The sequence below is a fragment of the Ananas comosus genome, linkage group 15, assembly GCF_001540865.1.
Source record: "Ananas comosus cultivar F153 linkage group 15, ASM154086v1, whole genome shotgun sequence".
Classification (NCBI taxonomy): domain Eukaryota; kingdom Viridiplantae; phylum Streptophyta; class Magnoliopsida; order Poales; family Bromeliaceae; genus Ananas; species Ananas comosus.
Window position 1 is genome coordinate 10091775 of NC_033635.1, and position 13087 is coordinate 10104861.

The following is a 13087-nucleotide window of genomic DNA, read 5'->3' on the forward strand; positions in this document are numbered from 1 at the left end:
TTTTTTTTTGGTTTTTCTTTTATTAAATTAAAAACTTATAATTTAACTTATTATTTATCTGATCCATATGTCGGCCCGAGCCCTCCGCTTCCACCACAGACATCCATTTTTTCTTCACAAAATATTTTATCAAAATTTGTCGCACCGCGAAACTTTCGATGAATCAAAGGAACAAAAATCGATTTCCTAAACAAATTTTGATTAGATATTTTTAAAAAGAATAAAAAAACAAAAAATATAGATGTAATATTGGGAATATATGAATTTCTCACAATACCAGCAATACTTATATCAATATTGTCAAATAAATCTTATATCTGCAGATAACAATATGCCATATGATCCAGCGTGACGATCTATGTGAAATTAAGCAGTCATCTCTATGTAAAGATGTAAATTTAAATAATTATTGTACTTGTGAATTTTATTTTTATATTTTAATTTCTATTCTACATCAGGTATAGCTGTATTTTACTTACAAAAAGCTTTCATGCATGTTAATTGATGAGTATTGTAAGATATACATAGTAAATATTCATATTATTTTATTTAAATCTTTCAAAATAATATTATAAGAGTTTATTGGAACCAAAAAAGTTAAAATAAGTCCGTGCCAAAGCGTTCCAGTAGGAGGTCATGCGTATCTGTCGGCATGCAAGCGTGCCACGTGTCGGCACGCAAGCGTGCCCGTGCCGTACCGTGCCAGGGACGTAACGGCACGCCTCCGTGCCACGGCACTTTAAACCTTGATTTTCAGCATTGAAACTTTGAGGACTGATCTTAAATCAGATCAAACTACAAGGGAATCTGGGTCAAATTTCAGGTGTAATTGTGTAAATTTGTAAACAGCCCAATTATTTACCATCTTCTATATCTTTGCGTGATTAAGTAGTAGTGTAATAAAATCTTGGTTCATTATGCTCGCTAGCTTCTTTATTTAGTAAAATGCAAATATCTCCATTTGATTCTCCATATTGTAAAAATGATCTCTATTGTCTATAAATTGAGCTGAACTATGTTTTAGCATCTTGCATGTTCTTTTTCAAACTGCAGTATCATCCTGACATGAACAAGAGCCCAGGTGCAGAAGAAAAGTTCAAGGAGATTAGTGCTGCATACGAGGTATTATTACCCTACACAAGCTCTATCTGTATCATACATGTATACTTTTGCTTTTATATTTAAGTTTGTATCCTGTACTGGTGCGGTTGTAATGATGGTTGTTTCCCAACCTGCATTTCTGTGTGATTACTGTAATCTTTACTTTTTATACTTAAGTAATATAATTGTTTCCTGGAAATGTAGTTTCTCCCATGTGGTGTTGTAACAAATCATTCTATAGGTGCTATCAGATGAGGAGAAAAGGTCTTTATACGATCGTTATGGTGAAGCGGGCTTGCAACGAGACAATGGAGGACCAAATGTTGGCCCACAAGGGGTAAAAGTGTTTTTTGCATTTCTTTATATCAAATGTTACTATCTTTTTCTTTTGTCTATGTTCTCTTCATTTCCATGAGATTTCTAAAGGGTTGTTCTTTGCCGGGGTTGCAACTTGGATTTGGTTTAATCTGTCAACTCAACCTGATGAGTGGGTCAGATTGGGTTCTGCAATTTTGAACTCTATTGTGGTGTAGACCAAGGATTTAAGTGCCGTAGCACGGGGTGGTGTTGAAAACTTATCGGCATGATATGGCACGGTGTGTACCGGTCCGTACCGATGAGTGTCGGTCACAAAAAATACATGTGTGCCAACACATAATGGCATGAAATATTGATTTTCTTTAGCAATAAAATGTTCTAATTGCTTATTATGTATCTTTATCAAATCTTTTAAATTTTATTGAGAAATTATTTACTAATTTAAAGAAAAAAGAGTTTTGAGCTCTGCTATCGGCACAGGGACTATATTGTGTCGGTATCTTGTTGGCATGATACGGCACGGTGAATATGGTCTGTGTCGATGGGCACTTAAATTCTTGGTGTAGACTTTGCTAATATCAACTTCATCTAAATTAGGGTTCTGTTTAGGCTAAACCCTTGAACTAATTTGAACCGGAACTAGCCTCCCAAGTTGCATCCCTACAGTTTGGGGGTCTCTATACATTTTACCCTTATAATAATTAATAAATAGTGTGCAATAAAGCATAAAATAATGCTACCATTCTCCATGATCTCTTTTGGTTTATGAGAACTAGCGATAATGTTAATATAAATACTACTGGATAAGCCAAATATGTTGTGACGCCCCGACTTCCCAGGGGGTCACCCATCCTAGGACTACTCCCGTCCTAGCACGCTTAACTCTCTTAACCTTTTGGGTCTAGCCACCACCCAAAATGCTTAAGCCGGGTTAAGAGTTTTAGCCTATTATATCTCATATATAGGACTATCTGGGGTCTCACATATGTGTTGTTTAATTTTCTTTGTTTAATGTGAAAGAATGTGCTATCATTCAATAAAGCTGAGAAATATTTTCCATCACATTCTTTAATACAAGTTCTCGTTAAATTAAATTAGTGAGCGTTTGGTTCCTTAGGAAAGTGTAAAAACTACTTTCTGGAAATAATTTTTATTTTTCATATAAAATAGTATGGAAAATGAAAACACTATTTTTTATAAAATTTGGAAAAAAATACTTAAAAAATCTACTTTTTCTAGAAACAAAACAAATGGAAATACCTTTTTATCTAGAAAACTATTTTCTGAAATATTTTTCGGAAAACTGAACGTCCTCTTAGCGATACTTTGGCAAATTGCAATACTTATATGAGTTGGGCGAGGCTCCTCTAAATTTGGTTTTTCGAAAAATATCTCAGAGAATAGCTTTGTGTTGGAAAAGAATGGCAGGTCAATCTCGAATAAAAACACTTAGATGGCTGTATGAGCATAAACTGTGGCAAGTAGCTAAGTCTTTCTATAAGCCAAATGCTTATAGAGATCATGGCAGGTCAATCTCTTGCCCTAGCTTGCCTTAGCATTTGATAATAATACTTTAAGAGCGTTGGTGGGAGGCTTATTCTGTTATGAAATTTATTCAAATATTTCTATTGGAATTTCTCAACTTTGAGATGTGCTTTATAGCCACTTTATCTTTTGACGGCAGATTTCTCAACAAATAATAAGCCATTAATTTGTGCCATCTTTCTTTTGCATACTTTGAAGGTAGATCCTTATGAAGTCTTTAATGCGTTCTTTGGTGAGTCAAGTGGACTTTTTGGAGCTGACATAGATCCTGGGGGAATCAGATTTAGTACAAAAGACAACCGTCGCCAGGATCTTGATATTCGGTAAATGTCCCATTTCAATCTCATCATGCAAAATGCTTACTTTTGGTATGTAGAAATTAGTAATGGTAAATGTCCTATTTCAATCACATCTTGATATTCGGTAACGTCCTATTTCAATCACATCATGCAAACTGCTTACTTTTGGTATGTAGAAATTACTAATGGTAGTGTACCTGAACTTCAAGTGAAGTATCTCTTAGCTCACCCTGCTTAATTTCTATTCCAGTCAGGATGCTTTGTTAAACTACATATATTCTCCAAAGCGAATAAACAAAATAATATTTAAATTTAGTTATCACATCATCTTTACAGATGCTATTAATTTATCTCTGAGAAATGATTGGACTGCTTATTTAGTTATCAAATCATATCTTCAGGATGGTCTAATAGTTGACTAATACTATTTTGGATATGATATAGGAGGGTAAATGGCTAGCAATCATTGCGATGTCATTTATTGAAGCTGAATTAGCTATGTTATCATTGCTTCGTCTGAAAAATTAATCAGAATTTGAGCAATGAGACAATCGAAATAAAAATTAAATTTCAATGCCTTTATTGAATCAAATCAAAGTTTAATGACCATAATGAAATTTCAAAAAAGTTTGGTGACAATAAGATCGTAAATAGTGGATAGCAGTACATAGTGTTTGGGGGATGTCAAAGTGAATAGCGGATAGCCGGCACCATAGCGGCCGCTATGAACCTATGGCGGGATTCATAATAAATTATTTAAATGCTTATATTCCTAACTGAATTTGTATTTAAAATGATAGTAGTAATATATTAGTTCCAAGTATAGAAGTATAACTCCTTTTAATTTCTCTATATTTTTATTCCATGTAGTGTTTCTACTTAGCATAGTGATCCTTAATGGCCTATCGATAAACCTGTGTTGTTGCCATGTTTTCTTTCACCCTATGAATAAAATTATAATTTTCTTGTTCATTTCTTTTGTACCTTATTGTTGTAATTACTTGCTAATTTTGAAAAATGAGGGTTTTGGAATCATACTATTGGTACGGGGGTGAGACCTTTGTCGGTATGGCACGACATGGTGAGCACACTCCGTGGCAGTGAGCACTTGTAACCTTTCTTGAGACTTTGGATGAGTTAGACATATTTTTTTGCTTTTGTTCTGTTTGGGGAGGAGGGTATCTACTTGTGACAAAAGGTTCTGCTGAGACCTAAAACATAAAGGACTGTTCGTGTTGATGAACTTTTTCGCAAGAACAAGGGCAATCAGGATCTCAAGACTCGGAAACAGTGATTATGCAAGGAATGATATGGTTCCCCATTCTTCTGGCCTACAGAACTAGAAATATTGTAGTATTTAGAGATCCTAGAAATTGTTCTTTTCTGAGAATAAAAAATTTTACCAGCATTGTCCCATATGAATAAGGTAGGGTTTATACTTGGTTGGTAAGAGACCCAAAAATTTGGTCTTAACCAGAGATATGAATTATATAACTTGTTTAATTTGTGAGCACTCCTGTCTTCCTCTACAATACTGATTTCCCATTCACCATGGCCTACCTTCATTATATCCAAATTAATTACCATCCTTTAGTGATATAGCATGATCGCTTTGCTTACACTTTAGGCAGCAGTTATTTTATCTCTCTCTGCTGTATGATGAACAGTTGTTAATGTCAAATAAGGTTTTTACATCAGTATGGATGAATGGATCAGTAATAACTAACTATTGGACAACAGTCCATTGTGGATGTTATTCCATTTGTGTTTTGTAAAATCCAAAACGGAAGTTGAAACATCCAATGAGATGACACTTAATCAGAACTGAGAGGAAACTGGACAATTTTAATTTTAATACTATAATTATGTCTGCTAGAAAACTGAAACCAAAAAACCAAAACCAAAACTATTTAGACATGCGAACTGACATACTTAAAATGTTGAAGTCGACCCTTGTCTTAACTGTGCTATTTAAATAGTTATGTATCTCTGAATATTTATGCATGTTTGTCTGTATCTTCCCTCTTGACTATATTTGTATTGCCTATTTGGGACCAAGATCAGTTCACACTTTTGTAGCATTGACTATCATTTTATGATGAGTTGCTGTACAGCTTTTGGTAGGGAAAGGGCTAAAGAGGTACAAATAATAATGTTTAGAAAATCTTTTGAATATCTAGGGGCATAAACTTTATCTCAGAATGGCTATCCAGTTAAATTTCCTGCGATTATTTTTTTTTTCCAGAAGTTTATTTATTTCTCTTCCTTTTAAATTTCTTAGTTTGTTTTTTCTGTCTCTTTTCCGTAATCATTTTTGCTGCCAGAAGTTTCTTTGTTTCTTAGTTCATTCTGTAATCCTATTCTATTGCAGCTACGGCCTTTCGTTGACCTTTGAAGAATCAGTTTTTGGAGGAAGACAAGAATTTAATATTTCTCGTTTTGAAACCTGTGACGACTGTAATGGTTCAGGTGCGAAATCTAGCAATTCCATAAAGCCGTGCGCTGAGTGTGGAGGTAGGGGTGGAGTAATGAAAACTCAAAGAACACCCCTTGGTGTAGTTTCTCAGGTCTGTTTAAACCAAGAACTTATTCTTTCATGGTGACTTAAATTTGGAGTTTAATCAAATATGAGCATGTTGCTTTTTTTCCCTCTCGATTTAGCCTGTAAACTAGACAGTATGATATGATCTTCTTTTTTTTTTTCCTGTTCTGCTCTCTCTCAGTTTCTCTCTCTCACGATATAAACGTTCCATAGATATCTACTTGTGCAAAATGCGATGGGGAGGGCAAGATAATCACTGAACATTGCAAACGTTGCAGTGGTGAAGGCAGAGTACAAGCAAAGCGAAATATCAAACTGGATATACCAGCTGGTATTGATGATGGATATACCATACAAATGCAGGGAGAAGGAAACATCAATAAGAAAAAGTAAGAATCTATATATTCAGAACAGTTTGTTCATTCTTAACAGCTTCAAGTAATCCAGTATTTAGTAATGTTGGGAACTTCTATGTACTATTATACTTTCATCTAGTTTGACATAAAGATTATTGACTGTACTTATCACAGTATCTGCTGTACTGGAGTTAATGACTAAATGGTCCAAAACAGCTGCAGAACTTCCATTAGAAGTCTTTTTTGTTTTCAATGTTTTCAATTGTCTATTTTTAAGCCTTCCATGTGTTGATTTTTGTGCACGGAGAGATACTGTTGACGAATGTTTGGAAGTGTCTTTACAGTCTTTGCATTTTATAAAGCTAGTTTTCTTTTTTATTCTCATATGTTGTGTTTATGATGCATGGAACTTCTCATAATGTATTAAACTTTTAGTCTTTTAGCTGCTGTAGACATTGTTATTGCAGTAACATACCTTTAACTATTTATTTGACTATGCAGGGGTATAAAGGGTGATCTCTATATCTCCATCCTTGTCAAAGAAAAGCAAGGAATCGGAAGGGATGGGATTAATTTGTACTCGGATATAAGCATTGATTATACTGAAGCAATTCTTGGAACTAAAGTCAAGGTCAGCTTTATGTTCCAAGTAGTTTGATCTTATATCGAAACTATACTGAGGTTTTGATTGTTTGTTTTAACTTTAAAACAATTCATCGAAGAATCTAGGTCATTTCTTTCATGAGATCTCGAGTGCTGAAATATCATATTTTTATTGTCTTTCTTTATTTCTCAAAAGCTTGTATTTGAGCTGCCAAAAACAGATTTATGTTATTGTGGAGAATCAATTACAAAATTTCTACCATAATGTTTTGAATTTTACAATACTTAAGCTCTTCTGAAGTTTCTATTGAATCTTACAATAAAACCTATTTGAGAATGTAATCATTTTCTTTTGATGTACCTAGCTGTTATGGGAAAAAAAAAGAAAAGAAAAAAAAAAAACTGGTCATCACTTCTCATGGAAAGGTGAAATGCAATGTCAGGTTGAAACAATTGAAGGGTACAGAGATCTCCAAATTCCTTCTGGTACCCAACCGGGAGAAAAGCTGAAATTTGCTAACTTGGGAGTTCCGCACATCGATGTACCTTCAGTTCGAGGCGATCACTACTTTATTGTAAGGGTAGAGATCCCAAAGAATATCAGGTTCAAGTCCTCATATGTGGTTCTTTACTAGATTTATTGTTGTACAGATTCTTTTCTTTAAATTTGAGTTATCAATTCATTTTTATTTCACTCCTTTATCGTCACCATCACAGTAATGCGGAACGCTTGCTAGTTGAACAACTAGCCTCTTTAAAGAAAACCAAGGATTATCCTATATCAGCAGAGGGTAATTTTCTTTCTTGTCATAGTTGTGAAATAGAAGTTTTTTGGATGGCCATTAAAATTGTTTTCTGCATCTTTTCCTAGAAATACTCTCCAACAACAACAATAAACTTAAGTCGGGGAATCGAAGGAACCCTCCTTCAAAGAGGAGTAAATTCTGGAGCTCTATCAGGAACTTGTTTGGGTATGTTCCACTGGGCACTTTTTATGTCCATTAATAAACATTTACTTTAACAGAATTATCATTTTTCGTCTATAATTTGTTGTGAATAACAAAGTCGATGTATAATTTATTTACCTGTTAAATTTTAACCTTGGAAAAACTACGCATTGATATTGCAAAATATATGAGATGGAATGCACGGCTATTCTTCGTTAGGCACTGCGCAGGGTGATGTGGGACACTGGGTGCAGGCAATAATTTCTCCTTATTATAGTTGACCCATTTATTCAAATCCTAGGATCAATAGGGAAACTGCAATATTTCTATTGTAAAACAATTGATAGGCTTTATTTTCAATACCGTAGAGTATCTATATGCTGTTGCTCATTTTTGTGACGAATGCATTTCTCTCTTTTATCGTTACAGAGGAGGCCGAGGTTCCACGGAATTTGCATCTCTGAGTGTGCTAGCACCAGTACCGGCACGGCCTCTTCAAAGATCAGTTGATCCTGCAGTTTCAGTATCCATATTTGGGGTTTTACTCTTAGCATTCTTCGTCTCCTTAAGAGGTAGAACTATTCGCTGCTTATTTCTAAAGAATCACCCTTCAACTCTACCTAGATTTGTCAAATGAGACGGATAACTAATTAAATACCCCAACGTTTTCTTAAAAAAAGGAAAACAAAATCTTCATAGCATTATCTCATCTCAATATATGGAAATACTCTCCCTATCGCGGGAGAATATTCAGTAAGTTTTAAGATCCTCTCAATTTTGCTATGCTCGCGTAATCTTTATATGAATCAGGGGATGGTGTATTATGTGATGTATTTTCTCATATTTTCATTCTTCCTATAAACGAAAATACAAGCATTTATAGAGACCTTTTTTGATCTGGAAATATCATCATGAAATGTGAATCTGAAACAAAAAAAGAAAAGAAAAGAAAAGATGGCAATTAGCTTATCGTGTTGCTCAGTAGTTTGAATGGAGTACACTCTGTTTGCTCATTTATTGACACAAAAAAGTCGGAGATCTAATGTTTTATTTGTATTTTTGTTTCATATTTTTTATAGTTTAATTGTATATCCTTATGTTTTATCTCAACCCTGATCAACTATTCTTTCTCTCACACTCTGGATTTTCTTTGTAGTGGTTACTTGAAATGGAGAAAAATGTATAGAACTTATCTGAACTACGGTCTCATTTGATCCGACTATCAGCCTTTCATTCAGTGTAAAATTTAGGTTCGTCAATCTGATGAATTAGATGAAAAATATGCTAGTAAGTGTATATAGAAAACAACACATTCAAATTTGCAAGTTGAAGATTCATTAAATGACTCAAATCAAATAAATTAGTTTACATAGGAAAATCAAAATTTTTGAATGTTAGGTGATCAAATCGAAATGGATCATAATTTTGATAAGTTTCTATGCATTTTTACGTAGTAGTAATTGAGTAGTAAGTGTTTATATTTTGGTGGTAATGTATGATTGGACTGCTGTTTGCTTCTGTAGAAGGGGTGATTCTGATCCTAATAAATTGACTCTCGGTAGTGGATATAACAAAATTCTTTTTAAATTTTTTTTTTTTCCAGAAATGTATGAATAGTTGATGAACTTTTGGTTGTTTGAATAGTTTATTTTTCAGATTATTTGGTGATATCTGAATTTTGGGTGAAAGAACATAGGAGGCTGTTAAAAAATGTTGTAAATTAATCCACTAATGTGAGTATTTTTAAAACTACTCATTGCTGAATAATTTTTAGGGTTAGTATCAATTTGCCCTCCCATGGGATTTAGCATATTTTCATTTTGTCCTCCTCTGGTAGTGCAAAAATTTTTACTTAATTATTCTGTAATTTTATTTTTATTTTGTTGTTGAGATCTATTGTCAAGGTGCGTAGCAAAGTAATAGCTTATGCAAACTAAATCACGGGAAACTATAATTTATCATTTTATCGTTTTATAGCACGTATTTTATCTTGTGGCTTGTAAAAAGTATTATTTTACTATCTTATTTAACGGTAGAAAGTGCGGAATAGTTAAGTGCGGTTTTTTAAACTATAAGGTGGCTAAGTGAGAACATACTCACACTTATTTTTGTGTACATTCTTAACCTAAAAAAGTCTTAAAAAGATGCAAGTTGCTCCATTTATATGATTATATATTTACAAAACTTTTTTAGGTCCACTCGTAACAACATCGTAAAAATACGTAACTCATTTTTCCATTTGTCAACTTCGTCGAATTTGATCTAGATTCTGAAATTGTGACCTGTGTATACACACTATAAGTTTTTGATGCACCATTAATTCACAAATCACCATTGTCGATTAGTAGGAGCAATTGTTTGTTTGGTTAAGTGTATCGATACATAAGAGTTGAGATAGAATACTTTTTTTTCGTAAGCATCAGAAGCTGGTTTTTTTTTTTTTTTTTTTTTTTTTTTTTTTTTTTTTTTTTTTACTCTCTTCAAGCAATGGAGTCACTCCAAAACTAGTTATACATCTCAATGAGCACTTTTTCATGAATGTTTTTTTTGAGGAAAAGATAATATGCTATTTTTTTCATTTATTAAAAGTATGAATCAAACAACATGGCTGAGGTAAAGGAAAACCTCGGCAGAAGCAAGAAGCAAGGAGGAAAAAAAAAAAAAAACCAAGAATGTTGGCTTTTAGACGATAGAATAACCTTCCACTGGTTTGTCAACGTTTTGGTCTTAGCTACCGTTATTAGTGGGTCTGTGTAAGCATTTATAAAAATAACACTATTTCTTGAATCTCATATGATCCACCAGCAGACTATTAGACTGGTTAATCTTATTCGAATAGATTGCGATCTATCTATTTCTTAACATCCACCTATTTCACGTGCTTCTCATGTCGTCCTTCAAATCTCTAGACTCAACTCTCTCTAGGGTTATCGCAATCAGAAATTTATTAATAACACATTGTGTGAATAGATGGTCCACTGTCTCCTCTTCGACGTCATAGAGCGCATATTTTGTGTTTCCCGTCCACTATCTATACTACTTATAAAAGCGTGAGTTTTGAAATTTTTTTCTTTCCAAAAATGTCTCTATCTTTTTTACTAATATTGTCATGTCCAGTAAATTTCAACCACTCATTTTAAATAAATCTTTAAATAATAATTTATTCTTAAATATAGATCTTAAGTTTTCGCCATTAGATCTCAACCAACGAATAAAAATAAAAGTATCTGTCATTTTTGTTGACAAAATTACCCTCTATATCCGTTATCTCCCATCTACGCCGCGTTTCTCAGATATTTTTTTTTCTACCCACCATACGTAAAACTAAATTTATCTCTTATCTAACGTAATACCCGCCAATCATGCAATACCTTCGCTAATCACATAATACGTAAAATTAAATTTATTTGCTGTCAACATGTAGTATTCAAAATTAAACTTGAAATTGGTAATGCCCGCATAAATTTAATACCCGCGAATTTGATAATTTTAATTTTAATTTATGATAGTAGGTTTTTCCTTAAATAAAATAGTAGATTTAATTTCGACGAGTATTAAAATTTGGCGCGCCATAAAAGCGTTAAATATTGTTTAAAATATTTTAATACCCCAAATCAAAACTAAATCGTTAATTAAATATAATTTTAAATATTTTTAACAAAATATTCAATATTTAAATAATGCGTCGTAAAAGCATAGAATATTTTTTAAAAAAATTAATACCTGCCCAATCAAAACAAAATCGTTAATTAAATATAATTTTAAATATTTTTACCAAAATATTCAACACCAAAATATTCTCCGAGTTCTCAAATATAAAATATATTTCATCTATTTTAAATAAATCTTCAAATAATAATTTATTCTCAAATATAGATCTTAAGTTTTCGCTATTGGATATTATCCAACAAATAAAAATAAAAGTATCTATTATTTTTGTTGACAAAAATATCCTCTTTTTCAAATATTTTTTTCTACCCAACAATCATGTAATACGTAAAACTAAATTTATCTCTTATCTAACGTCCTACCCGCCAATCACATAATATCTCCGCTAATCACGTAATAGGTAAAATTAAATTTATTTGCTGCCAACATGTAATGCCCGCAAAAATTTAATACCCGCGAATTTGATAATTTGAATTTTAATTTATCATAGTAGATTTTTTCGTAAATAAAATACCAGATCTAATTGTGACCAAAATTAAAATTTGGCGTACCATAAAAGCGTTAAACACCGTCAAAAATATTTTAATACCCGCGAATATCATAAACTAAATCGTTAATTAAAAATAATTTTAAATATTTTTACCAAAATATTCAACACCAATAAAATTATCCAAGAACTCAAATATAAAATATATTGGATCGATTTGAAATATAATCTTGAAATAGATTAATTTTCAAATATAGATCTTAAGATAACGCTAACACACATTAGCCAACGAATAAAAATAAAAATAACTAATTATTTTGGATGACAAAAATATGCTATGAATCAAATATAGATTCATACTCAACAATCAAGATAATACGTAAAACTAAATTCATTAGCATTTGGAGAGACACTATTGTAAACAATTCAGTTATTGTATAAAAATAGTGCACTTTAATATCGATAATTAGGATAAATGTACTTTTTAATATTTTATTTTTTTATGGTATTTTAAATTTATTTATCAGGATCAATTTAGCAAAATTTTATAAGTAAAATTGTGCTTAATCCACTTATTCCAAAAACTCAAGAAATAAAATTAAGCTAAATTTTTTACTTATATGAATTCTTATTAAATTTACATTTTTTTTTAATTTTATCTATTCTGATGATTTACTAATATTTATTTTATTGTTTTTTTTACTTACAATGCAATTTGTACGGAAGGGGAACTAATGGTGACATTTTCAAATAGTTTAGTGACGAATTTTGTATTTTTTTTATTAGGGTTATTTGCATACACGTCCCTGCAAACATAGTGAATTGCGGAAATATCCCTGCAAAACGGAAACTCCATAAGTTGTCCCTACAAAAGTCCTAATTTATGCAGATATGTCCCTCTGATTAACATCTGTTAGAGAACTGTTTATTTTTTAACAGTTTTCATGTAAAATGACCATTTTGCCCTCACAAATATATCCCTCCAAAAGCATCTTCCCCTTCTCTTTCTCTTCCCCTTCCTCTTCGGGCCGCCGGAGCGGATGGTGGTGATGGCACGGGTCGAGCTCGCCGGCGACGAAGAAGAGGGAAGAGAAAGAATGAGAGGAAGAAAAAAAGGGAAGAGGAAGAAGGAGAGGAAGAGGGAGAGGAAGAGGGAAGAGAAAGATGAGGAGGGAAAGGGTTCGTCGCCGCGCGTCGCCGCCACATCTCCTCCTTCGCCG

General features: G+C 32.6%; 1 protein-coding gene across 1 annotated transcript in view; it reads left to right on the plus strand.

The window, feature by feature from the left end:
- LOC109721809 (chaperone protein DnaJ) overlaps positions 1-8909 on the plus strand; it is a 10242-nt gene extending 1333 nt beyond the window's left edge. Inside the window, exons 2-11 of the mRNA XM_020249601.1 lie at positions 1054-1122; positions 1343-1438; positions 3163-3287; positions 5635-5830; positions 6019-6194; positions 6663-6792; positions 7208-7368; positions 7482-7555; positions 7636-7735; positions 8141-8909. Coding sequence (XP_020105190.1) covers positions 1054-1122; positions 1343-1438; positions 3163-3287; positions 5635-5830; positions 6019-6194; positions 6663-6792; positions 7208-7368; positions 7482-7555; positions 7636-7735; positions 8141-8348 — 1335 coding nt within the window. The 3' untranslated portion in view covers positions 8349-8909. The remainder of the gene's footprint in view (positions 1-1053; positions 1123-1342; positions 1439-3162; positions 3288-5634; positions 5831-6018; positions 6195-6662; positions 6793-7207; positions 7369-7481; positions 7556-7635; positions 7736-8140) is intronic.